The following is a 13,704-nucleotide window of genomic DNA, read 5'->3' on the forward strand; positions in this document are numbered from 1 at the left end:
TATTTTGGGTTCGAGGAAAAGTTTGAAAAAAAGAAAAAAAGAGAACTTCTGATGCATTACAATTGGTAAATTTCATTTACCTTCTCTTATATTTGTCAATATCTTGCATACATTCATTTACGTTCATAATTTTATTTACTTATTATGAAGTTTTGATTTTTCTAACAGATTCCCTCTGCTATTAGTTACTTGACGGAGACAAATGGAATCTACTCAGCAAAAAATTGATAGAAGTCTATTTTTAGTTTTTTACTGTCAGAAATGACAACAAACATTTAATAGGCAAAACTGTAAAATAGTAAAACATTAACAGGCAGGGACGGACCCCATGTTGTAATTACCTTCCTGATTTTTTTTTTTTTTTTTGTTCTTTTCACTATCATGCTTCCTATTTTTGTCATTTTGATATATGTACTTATGAAATATTATATTTGTCCCTGAAATTATTAAAAAAATCAATATTGTCCCCCGGGTCCGTCCCTGCTCACATAAGGCTAAATGAAATTGTGAAACATAGATGGGTCTATGTGAGATATTAACAAACTTTAGAGGAGTTAAAGTGAAATTTACCTAAAGAAAATTGCTAAACCCAGGAGACCTATATGCACACTATGGTGGAGTAGTATTTCCGACATATGCTACCTAAAAAAAAAAAAAAACACTTTGAACAATTGTTCAAATCAATTAAACAAAACCCACACAATAAGTAAGCCTCATATGTGAATTTTACTAATTCAATATTTGTGATTTAGTCGGTTTGAAAAATTGAAGTAATATTTTATATATATATATATATATTGTCATTAGCAAAAAAATTTACACATCCACTTTGTTCCGTTAAAAGATTCGAATTCTCATCACCCACTTTGAGAGGTGAAAAAAATATTATTGAGCCACGAGGCCCTTGGTAATGAACTATTAGTCAAATGATATAACTTTCCTTCTTTTAACGTAGCAGGAGAAGAGGAGTTTGAGCCTCCATGAGAACAAGATGTCTGTGAATTACCTATTAAAAATAAAAAAAATAAATAACTGTTCACGTGAATATGCTATATATGACTAGTCATTGTGAAACCACACCCACATTTTTATTTTTATTTTTATTTTTACTTTTGTCATTTAAAGGTACAAAGGTCAAAAGTCAAGATGATAGTACAGAGACATAAAGTCAAGCCAAAAAAAGGTATATAAATCTTGAAGCAAAATAAATAAATGAAAAACAAGCTCCAGATTTTGGAAAGAAATAGAACCCAACACTCTGCAAACTAAATTATTATGAGAGAACGCAACAAACTGAAAAGACCGAAAGTTCTGACAATCAATGCGACAACCACTTCAAAAATATAACCCCAAATCGCTCCTAGACACAAAGTTTACACGTTGGTTCAATGGACTGATACAATTTTGCTTAAATCACATCCAGCCTGCCTGAGTGGGGGCTCTTGAGAAATTTTGTTGGGGGTACATGTGTCTTTAAAAGTCTTCCTACATATGTCGGCCACGTGTCTTGGAAGGTTTCACTGTACCTCGTTTTTGCTGATAACCACCAACCTTTTCATGTCTTAGAATTTTTTTCTTCTTCTTTTTCTTTTTTCATGTCTTAGATAAATTACCTACTATATTTAATATCTTAAAAAGTCCAATATCATATTTTTTTATGTTTTATCTTTTCCACATACACAATATTATGTGGTATAGAACTCAAAAGCTCAAGATCATATTATCTCAACTAATGTTCATTTATTTAATAATTTTAATGAATCTTAGATATTAAATTATTAGGTATATATCACTTACCTTTTTTAAAATTTGTCAATATCTCACATAAACCCTTCTACGTTTCATAATTTTCCTTACCTCTCTTGTAAGTGACTTTTTTTACCATTTCGTCTATAAAATACTTGCTATCATTTCAGGCATGAGAAGGATAAAATGGCCTGGCAAAGGAGAATCTATTACCTAAACCATAATCTCATTGGAAATAATTGAGATTATGAAATATAGAGGATTCTATGTGAAATATTGATAAATTTTAAAAAAGGTAAGTGAAATTTATCCTAAATTATTTTATGTAATTTTTGGAATGACTATGAAGTTGAACCACTTTTTCATTGGATAGAATTTTAAGTGAGGCACCGGAGTCAACAAGCCCATTTTGATGGAGTGGTCGTGAGACAGAGACACAATTCATCATGAGTTCCTTGAATATGAGATTGAAAGAATTTTATTACAAAATTTAAACTAAATTTTCTCAAATTTTAAATCCAAAATGTCAATCCTATTGCTAAACATGGTATAATTATAATCATATGGTGAATGAAAAAGCAATATTGGACTTCTATGGATAGGATGATAGGCTCCAACTAAAGACAATATGTTGAGTATTTGAATAAATATAGCAGTCAAGATTAGGCATGTAGTGTATACTGTATATATATGTAGCCTCTAGTCTAGAGTGGTACATGACACATGTTACTATGTTGTAGTCAAAAGTCATGTGCTTAGTTGGGAACATGGAAAACAAAAGCATGTTTGTTGAGAAGAGGATATCTGTTGGGACAGAGGGACAGTATTGTCAAATGAGATCATTTATATGTTGTAAACAAAACCACGTGGGGCGCACATGATTCTGTTCATGGTTAAAACGCGTTTAAGAAACTAGAATTGTCATCATTAGTGCCAACGAAATCATTCCAAACATTGCAAAAGGCATGCATGTGCAATCTTGATTAATGGTTGCATATCGAAATGTTTTGTTGTGTATCAAAGCGCGTCAAATATATATATATGAAAATGATTTTTTTAAGTCGATTTGTCTCCTCCAATGATTTTTATTTCTTTAAAGGAATGAATGTTAGTACCACATTTGAGTTTATTCATTTTATCAAATGGATAAATTTTTTTAAGTCAAACAAATCGACACAGATTAAATGCATTATATTTTTCAAACAAAAATATCATTTTAACTCCTGGGTTATCTCTTGGTATATTACCTATAATTCTTTGCCCTTTATATGTCCGATGTGTTGTGCTTAAAAAAAAATTGGTTACAAAATTCTTTTTCGAGTGAGAGACTCCATCGGAAAAGTCTGAAAAATCATTAAATAAAAAAGAAGAGGAAAGAAACATGAAGAACAAAAATACATGATACTAAATATTAAGCACTCATTTAATCTGTAGGGTCATTGCATGTTTTTTATTATGTTTCAAAGAATCTCAGGATTCATAATTGCAAGAATTGCATCAAAACGTATAGATATGTATGGGTTATTTAATTGTATGTGTTCTCTTTCCTTCTCTTCTGTTGACCAAACTTGTGATTTTGATTTTATCCTATTCTTTTCTTTGTATTATCTGTTCAAAAAGTAATTCTGTTTTATTTTATAGTTTCAAATGGAGACCCTACACTGTGATTAGGCTTTAATCTCTCATTGCATCTCCAATTTTTCAGTTCTTTCGAACTTTCTCATATATGCTTGTTCACTCTCTCACACCATTCTCAATTGAGAGATCTCACTTCCTCTTTCTCTAAATCAAAATATGATATCTCTGCTACCCAAACTCCAGGCTACAAAACAGTGGTTTTGCCGAGAATGGGAGAAAGATGCATTATTGTTTTATTTGGTAGAGAGAGAAAAGGATCATCCAATATATTTAGATTTTAATATAGTTAACATCCACGTAGGTTTCGTAATATATCGATTTTTTTAAAGTCGGGTGAAAGAGGAGTACTCACACACACACATGTAAGCATTCATTCTTCAGTATTAATAAATGATTTTCTTATTGGCAATTAAAATGTTTTTGTTATATTTGGGAGCATTGAATAAGCTATTTGAATTTAAAATAAGAAAAATGTTACATTTGAAATTACAACTGGATACCTTAAAATTGGAGGAAATTCTGAGTTTCAATTTCAAGGTATCAATTTGGTACTTCCAAACAGGCAAACATAAAACTGCAGAAATGTAGTTAAAACTTATAAAATCTATTTTTTAAAATAATGAATCATAAATTAACACGTTCGACTCCCACTAAATACAAAAATATCTAAATTTAAATAATGCAATGAGTTGCCCGCATCTAGAAATTACAAACCATTTAAAATTGTGTTAGTAGATTGTCAACATGACAAGACTTCACATTATGATAATTTCCTAAAAATTGAGTTCGACTCTCACTAAATCCAAAAAATATCTAAATTTAAACAATGCACTTATTTTATGACTGATTTGCCTGCATCTACAAATTACAAACAATTCGGAATTGTGTCAGTAGATTGTCAACATGACAAGACATCACGGTATGATAATTTCATAAAAATTAAAAATTTGGTCAACTACTGTTCTGAAATTTGAATGTGCGTTTAGCCCACCCACCTCATATACTATACCTATTGAGGCATAAGAAGATTGGTGCTCATCTGATGCGAGTCCAAAATCGATCCCTATCCAAAGGTAGGACAAAACCTTGTGAATGGGTGATTCGGAGCCGGAGATTCCAATCCCATCCTTGTTAGTTTTCCCATTTTGTCGAAAATAACGAGACGTGTTTATTATCGCGTCTGTTACATTGACTGTTATATTATTGGTGCAAGGGCGTAATCAAGTTTTTTTTTTTTCAAAAGGGAAGAGGGGATTAAAAGAATAATTGTATTAGCCATCTAATGAAGATAAATAGGATTCAAAAAAAAAAAAATTTATACTAAACAAATTATCTCTTTTGATAAGATAAAAAAAGAAGCTTATTTCTATTGAATAAATTGTCTCTTTTGACAAGACCTATTATAAATTACGAAAAAAAAAAAAAAAAGTTACCTCTCTTGACAAAATTGAAAAAAAATACCTAAAAAAGGCTAACTTTGTTAAATAAATTATCTGTTTTGATTGGATCAAAAAAAAAAAAAAAAAGTCATTATTGAATAAATTATTTCTTTTGACTACCAAAAATAAATTATCTCGTTTAAGAGGACCTCCAGGGAAAAAAAAAATAGTAAAAGAAGTAAAGAAAGTAAAAATAAAAGGAAAAAAAAAAAAAAAAGTTAAAGTTATATAAAGAGTAGTTTTGGTATTTTTAACATAAAGAATGATGCATTAATGAGTTGAGACTTGAGAGACCTTCTTGTTATTTCTTTTCAAAAAAAAAAATAAATGAAGTGTGATCGAAAAAAAAAAAAGAATTGCGAATATGATTTCTGTAGGTGCCTATTTGTAGGTGGTTCCAAATATTGGTTATAAATGGTCAAAGAGAGCTATAGTCTGAAAAGGAAGTCCATCAGAACATCAGCATTAAAATTAATATTAGGTGACCAAAAAGTTGTTTCAGATTCAATAATGAACATGGCAATGCCACTTGAAACAAAGACTTCTTGTCTCAGACATATATTACAAGATAACATGGAGGGAAAAGACCTATCAACTACATTCATCACTTTATCAAAAGACACAATTAGAACCTAACTTGCTTTTCTTATCATCTTTTACCTTCTTAATTTGTTTACACAGCTTTTATAATTAACTAGTTCCTACCAAGATACAACAACTTTATTAATTCATATATTTTCTTCAATTTTTCCACCCATTTGGTGCCCCATGGCTCAGGGTTAGAAAAATCGGGTTGGGACCGGGTTGAAATTTTTTCTCCCAGAGTTCAGCTTCTAGGTAACAAGATTTATAAATGATCCTCATGTCCAAAGAGGTTCCCACAACAATCCAGCATTGTTATAATCCTCCGGGAAGCTAGGGTTGCTCATCAAACTCTGTGGACTGCCCAAGAAGTTGTCCAAGGATTGTTGCGGCGACGTTTCGGGAGATTGTGACATTTCCATGCAAATTAAGGCCATGAAGTTGGCTTGTTGGAACTGCATGTTCACTAACTCAGCTTGTGCTTTGGCTAATTGTCCTTGGAGCTCATTCACTTGCTTTTGGAGTTGACAAATTGCCCCTGCACATCCATAAACAGGATCCCTCAGCCTGGCATTGGCTTCATACACCATGCTGCTCACTGCATCAGCCCTTTGAGACTCTGGAAGTTCCTGAAATTATCACACAATTGTTATGTTTAAAGTGTTGTAATTAAAATAAATTTACAAGTTTTGCATCATTTTAATTGATCAGAGTCTCTATCAGACCAATTAATATAATTACCAAGAAAGAGGGAAAAGAAACAAAAGTCCCGATCAGTTCTTATTGCTGACTGATGTGTCATTCATTGAGGTAAACATCCGAAAAAGAGAGAAACTCTATTCTTATTCAATATTGACAAGAGTCGTCGTTGAACACCATTTATTGAAGTCACATAAATAAAAACCAATCGACTCATTGTAGCATTATTCTAAGTATATATATATATATATAATTTTTACTTTTTGAAGTATATATATATATATACATATAAATACTTCAAAAAGTGAAAAATAAAAAATAAGGGTGATTTGGGAAAAATAAAAGATCCCATGCCAAGTCCAAAGGGAAGTTTTTTGAGAGGCCCTACCTTGTCTTGGTAGTTTCTTTGTCAGATTTCTAGATTAAATTTATTAGGTGAACGTGTTTGTCCGCTCTCATCTACCCTCTTAAATTTCAAAGACGACCCACCAGAATATCATAAAAAAATGTCATTGTCTAGACATTTAGACCAACCGTTCATAACGAAATGTCACTTCCACTTTTGGCTTTCCCATAATGCCCATAATATTTCTCACGCACGAGTAATTAAATTCTTGAATATATTTAGAAAAAAAAAAATTACTAAGCTCTTGTTTACACGGACCTTCCCTGAGTTTTGAAAAATTAAACTTAGAGCTCAATCGAGCTATATATTTTAAAATTCACAAATTAAAGAGTTCTTAAGCTAGCTAGATCTGCAAATGAAGCAAGGAATTAAGCATAAATTTACCTGTAAGAACTTGATGATGTTGCTAGCGCCGAAGACGCGATGAGCAGTGGTGAATTTGAGGGGGTCAGTGGGAGGAAAATATGGCGCCAAGACACATTTCTCGGCACACCTCCGCCTAAGGATCTTACATGCAGCACAAGGGCTAATAACGACGGATTGAGTGGTAGGAGGAGGAGGAGGAGAAGATGATGAAGAAGGTGAAACAGAGCGACAAGATGATGAACCAATGGTTGTGTCACCACTGCTCTCCATGTTATCTTGAAGCTAGAGAGAGAGAGAATATATATATATATATATATATATATAGAGAGAGAGAGAGAGAGAGAGAGAGAGATTGGGAGGTAGCACAAGATGAGACATAGCAAATGATCGAGTATATATATAGAGGAAGTGAAGGAGAATTGATAGGTCTAAGAGTTGAAAATTAATGGTTGCGTGGCTGCGCAGAGGTCCGTTTTTTTTTTCTTTGTCACTATTTACTAGTGAACTACCGTCTGTATTTTGGCTTCTTATATATGTGAAAAATATAAACACCACATGCAAATTTGAAATTACTTTTATTTAATCTGTTGATGTAAACGTGTACAATAAAGACTTATCTAGCACATGATGAAGTATATATGATATATGAATGGTCCAATATTGATTCGTGTTTGTGAGATGATTAAAGAATTACTATTTCAATTTCATTCTTTATCTTATGTAAGAGTGAGATGTTCCTTCCATCTCCTTTAATTATCTTGTTTCGGGAATTAAAAATATGAGTTACCGTTTCAAAACAGGTCAATTAAAGTGGAACGGAGATAGTAACACTTTTTTATTCAATAATAATCAATTATCATTTCAAGTAATTTATTAACTTTAATTAATTATTTATTTATTTTGTAAACAAAGAGAATTCTTTGAAAAAGTGACATTTTATAGTAGTCTAAATTTTAAAAAATTGAATTGGTGCCTTGTAGTTGGATTAAAGGAGACCATTGTCTTTGCAGTTCATTTCCATAAAATTAATAGAGGAAAAAAACTTAATATTATGGTGCCCTTTGATCTCACTATTTCCAATTTTCTTGGACTTTTTTCTTTCTTTTATTCGTTTTTTTTTTTTTTCTTTTTTTTTTCTCCAATTTTCTTGGACTTAATTTATGATATGAAAAGTCATGGTGAATGGAGCATGCTTAGAAATTTTTTTGCCGATGTTGGTCACATGACGTGTGCTCAAACTTCAAATAAAAACAAATGGGGACACTTGCAAAACACTAATATTTGTCCTCATCAAATAGACATCTTCTATATTTTCGTGAACACGTGTTTGATCCTTTTTTAATGTATCTAAAATCTATATATATTTAAATTTCTAACACATTTGATACAATTTAAATGTTTTGATTGCTTATTCAGTACTTCTCATAAGCTTTGAATACATATTTAGCACCTTAATGTTAAATATATATATTGACTAATGTAAGTCAAAAATTTATTCATGAATATACTCTCAAGCCTCATCTTATTTGTCATAATATTTTTCTTTTTATAAGCAAATGTTTGTAACAATAAAAAGAAAATAAAATTGCTAGCTATGTGAAAACCACGCTGGATGGGAAGTGTTAGAGGTAGACAAATAATTCGCGAATCCGATCATATCTGGTCCGATCCGCGCGGATCGAATCAGATTACTATATCCACTGATCGGTGGTGAATTTAAAAAAATTGAATCCGTAACTCACGGATTGAGCTATTAAAAATCCGATCTAATCCGTGAGTTCGATCTGATTCGATTGGTGAGATTTATATATATATATATATTCAAATAATGTATTAGTTAATTTAATTAGTTGATGATCATTTAATGGACTCTAAAAATATATTAGTTAATGATCATTAAAATATATAAATTAATTGTGATAAAATTAAAATTTGGTTAAAAAATAAATAATATAGAATATTTAAGAAAAATCCTAATTCACTAACCGGATCTATGAAATAACAAATTGAGAGTGAATTGAATTAGAATTAATCCAATTCGATTCGTTTCATGGCCACTCCTAAGAAGCGTAGTAATTCTACTAAGACAGGTTTGGTACTGTGAGTGAAACTCGGTCACCGAGTGTGAGTGTGAGTGTGTGTGTGTGAAAGCCGCGGCGTTGTTGTTGGCCACCAGAGCGACAATGTTTCTAACGGCCACTCGGTGACGTGTCCACTATTTAATGGCTTCACAAGCCTTGTGGGGTCAGGTTGGTAGAGATGTCAACTCGTTTGGCTCGTGGAATTAGAAAAAAATTCACTTGTTAATTTAGAATTTTTATAGTAAAATATTTTGCTTTCTCGCAAGGTGGACGAAATTCTTCATACCACCAATGTAAAAAATATATATAATACTACATAAATAAATTGAAAGAGCATTTGGGTTGAACCTAGTAACAAATCACCACACACACTCTTAAATTGAAAGGCCACTTTTTTGGTATAATTTAGTATAATGAATTAAGATGATTTTCTTGCAAATCCCGGTATCTCTCTTCCTCTTAGGAAAACTCTTTTCAATATTTATCTGTTTTGTATTTTTTTTCCTTAATGAAAAACTCTTTATTTTTCTTGATGATTTTTATTAGTCGAAAATATTATATTCTCGATTCTCCAAGATATCGAATACTTTCTTGTCAATTACAGTACAGTAACTTCGATAGCCGTAGAATTATCTAAATAACAAATCGGTTTCTCTTGGCCTATTTCATGTCGTCTTACAAAATAGTTCAATAAAGGTAATTTAGTCAACTTACGATTTAAATTTCTTAGAGGGATCTATTTGCACCAGATTGAAACTTTACGGGTGTTTTTTGCACGTGAGAGGAATCCTCCAATAGTATTTTTTTCGATTATTTTACAAAATTATTTATTTTTATATATTTTATAAAATGGTTCAGGATAATTTAATCAATTTAGGTTTTAAATTTGTCAGGAAGACTTATTTGCACTAAACTAAAAATTTAAGGATGTTTTTTTGCATATAAAGTTGCTCAAGCTTTGAAGAGCTTGTGCTCACTGAATCTTATATCAAACATATAAAGTCGCTCATATATCAAACATATAAAGTCGCTCAAGCTTAGAAGAGCTTGTCCTCACCGAATCATCACTCTCTGATGTACATGTCCTATAAAGACTTCTGTCCAAGAAGATGTTACTTATTTTGAACTTTTAATCCAAGGTGGTGTCCCTCTATTTCCAACTCATTGAAAATTCTAACTTTTGTGGCTATGTGGTTGGACTTCCATCTCTTGAGTTAGTATTAGTCTTTTGCGTGTGGACTTGGGGTTAAAGGAATATTAAAAAATATTACATGTTTAGTGGCGGTTTAATTAGGCTAATGATTAGTCATTTAAGAATTTTGCCGCTCTTTTCTACATACGCTAATGACATTCAGACTTAATAGTTTTAACTGATACTTCTATTAGAGATATTTCTATCTCTCGAATGAATTCGATCTTGAAGGATACAACCTAAAGAACCAATCGACAGGGCTATCACTTTCTGTGGCAAGATCTTTCAAACTTTTAAGATTGTTCAAGAAGACATGTACATGGACTGTACAGAAGCCTCCAGGGTTGTCCATCATAAAAAAGAAGAGAATGTATTCAGTCAATTCATTCAAAGACTAGAGTCATTTTTAGAACTTTGGACTAAACTATTAAGTTTGAATAACATTGTTATACAAAGAAACAAGATAAACATACGTAGGCTCATGTTTGAATGAGGTATAGAATTGCAAGTCATGCATGTCACATTGGGACCATCATGAATGTTCCTCATAAATTCTGATTTTAGAGTACACAACGTGTTCGACATGGCACACTATTGACACATTAATTCATTCCAAATATGATATTCTATATCATTCTTTAAAGGCTGCTCTAAATTGCACATCTTTTATCATGAAATTACAAAAATATAATTCAATATGGAGTTACATGCAAGTAGAGATCATGATTAACATTTCACATTTTTTTTTTTTTTGTACAAAGCAACTCAACTCGAAAAACACCTTTTTTTTTCATCACGACCAAACATTAATGCCTCCCAATTCACCCACAGAAGTATTCAACTCAAAACATGTTTTTTCACTGCCCCACGGAACAAGGGTCCATGCAGAATAGAAGGTAAACTTCATGTTTCACTTGTAGTGTTTTGTACTAAACTTTCTTTATAATTTTTCTTTACCAAAAAACCCCTTCAATTAGTCGAGGAGGGGGTTACTTTTTGGTAAATTACTCCTACCAACCAAATCAATGAAGAGTATGCAATTTCCTCAATAGAGTGAATTTAGCTCAAAGATTCTGTTTTTTTTTTCTTCTCTCTTTGAACTTATATTTTCTGTTACATATATTATCATACTTTTAATTATAAAAAAGTATTTTTTTTTTTTTTAAAGTAAAATCTAGAGTTATAAATGCAATTACATGTTATTTTTTTTTAGCATATGTCTTAGTATAGTTAAATCCTACCATATCACTTCCCCTCAGTTTTTTTGTTTCCCTTCTATTTAACCAAACAAAATGAGAAAAAAAGCCTACCAATTTATGTCATTCAATCTCATTTTGTAATTAAAATTTATTTTTGTCGATCTAGTTGTTCGATCAAATGTCCATCTCATATACCTATATATATATATATATATATATATATATATATACGCTTTGTATAAATTAATAATATAATAATGGTATATATAATATATAATATGAGTAAACATATAATATTTGAACTTATATGATATTGCACTCATAACTATTAATTTTACTTTTTAATTTTTTTTTTTATATATATATTTTTAATTAAAAGTATAGTGATGCATGTAAAGAAAATTTAAGTTCAAATATTATTAGTCAAAAAAAAAACAGCTAATAGTCAAGGGGGTTAATGGAGTTTACCTAGAAAACAATTATATATATATATATATATATATATATATATATATATATTCATTGACAAAAAACTCACACCCCCTTTTGTCTTTGAACTCTCAGCATTCTTTTATAAGGTAGAAGATATATCACTAGGCTCCACAGCCTTTGGTTACGAAAAACAATTATAAATTTTCAAATGTCTAATAGTTTAAATGGTAAAAATATTTTGTTTGCCATAGCATAATATATATATGGAAGGTGTTACAAGTCTCACATTGGATCCCAATAGAAAGAAAAATGATTTTAAATGAGTTGGATGTTAATTCATGAGTTGGATGTTAACTCTATTTAATAGCTTAATTTTTTTAATTAGATCGTGAAACACCCAATCCATTATAACAGTGCTCTGTCGAATGAATTTGATGGTTGTCCTTGTCATGGCAAGGCCAAGATTAAGAACCCCTTCATAAATCATATATTTTAGCCACTGTTGCTTGCTTGACTTGGAGTAAAAATTGTTTATTGGCCTTTGGGGGCACATAAAGGCCTATGTCATCATCTTACAAAACATACATATAGCGCCAATTAAGCTTTGGGAATTTGCCAAAATTTTCAATTCCATGTTTCCGGCAAGACTAAGTACATTATATGCTGTCCGTTTTACATATTATTATTTGAAGAGTCTCATTTAGTACTGTCAAATTATCTTTGACCATTTCGAAAGTGTCGCTATAAGCGAGTTACGACCGTAACTCTTTTTTATGAATTTATCAAAAATGTACGCCAATACATTACAAGCTGTCAATTGCACTAATTACAATCTTATTTAACATCTCTCATGTATTATCATCGTAATACAATCTTTGACTGTTTAAAAAAGTATCGCGATAAGTTAGTCACGTACCTATCCTCTCATTTTCATGGATTTATGGAGATGTCATTGGTACTTTAAGAATTAAATCTTCCTCATCCAAGGACCCCAATACATTTATGGATGAAAAGTAGGTTGCACACTTAATCAATGAGTTGTACTGATAATGTTATATCATATGGTTCTGGAGATCCTTGACCAATGCAACTTAAATAAGACCAAAGACCCACACATTCTTGACTGAAGAATTGGATTAATTGAAGTGAACCTAAGTTGTGCACCTAATTAATGTGCTTGGACCAATAATAAATCACATTTACATGAACCGTGGGAATATTCTTATTTGGATAATAATTCTCAGATTTAATAGTCTAATCGAAAAGGCTAATCCATAAATGTATATCTCTGGAATGCATTAAAAATTTCTCGGCCAGGCTTTTCGGTTAGACTAATGCTAGTGATAGCTGTCAAGTATGTAGAGTTTCGGAAACTCTGGTCATCATTTCCAAGTTTTATTTTTTTTGTTCTTTGGGTTAAAAAAGAGGCCCACACGGCTTTGAGTTTGAGCAATGGAGGCCTTTTTTCCAACCAGTTTCCCATTCAGACCGCTAGCACACTTACTACAGCTAAGTGCAATCCTGTCACTAGCTTTCTTCCTCAATCATATATATATATATATATATATTAATTATAAGACTTTGGACAAGTGAAATCATATAACACGGTTAAATGAGTGGATTAGAGGAAAAATAATTTTATGGGTCCCCCAGAATGATGACAATGGTTAAGAATAATTATGCATTTAGAAAATCAAAAGTTAAAAAAGAAAAAGAAAAAAGAAAAGAGAGAGAGAGAGAGTAAATGATAGCATTATTTAAGAAATAAAATGAATAAATGTTTTGTTTTGTGTTGTGAATTAGAATCTTTCAACCAAAGGACGTAAGTTTAATGGTATTTACTCTTCTTTTAAAGTAGAAGTCGAAAATTTAAGTTTTTTGTAGGAACAAAACTCTTTTTCTGAAATTATCAATTTATAAATAC

General features: G+C 31.0%; 1 protein-coding gene across 1 annotated transcript; it reads right to left on the reverse strand.

Moving 5' to 3' along the window:
- Positions 1-5,288: 5,288 nt before the first annotated feature.
- LOC132306998 (LOB domain-containing protein 1-like) lies at positions 5,289-7,250 on the reverse strand. The gene is made up of 2 exons (XM_059804634.1): positions 6,895-7,250; positions 5,289-6,034 (listed from the first exon to the last, which is right to left on the reverse strand). Exons 1-2 carry the CDS (start codon positions 7,144-7,146, stop codon positions 5,684-5,686), a joined length of 603 nt encoding a protein of 200 aa, XP_059660617.1. The 5' UTR covers positions 7,147-7,250; the 3' UTR covers positions 5,289-5,683.
- Between the last annotated feature and the right edge of the window lie 6,454 nt (positions 7,251-13,704).

The sequence above is a fragment of the Cornus florida genome, unplaced genomic scaffold, assembly GCF_030987335.1.
Source record: "Cornus florida cultivar Cherokee Brave unplaced genomic scaffold, ASM3098733v1 CherokeeBrave_3.0.0_Hap2_Chr05, whole genome shotgun sequence".
Lineage (NCBI taxonomy): Eukaryota > Viridiplantae > Streptophyta > Magnoliopsida > Cornales > Cornaceae > Cornus > Cornus florida.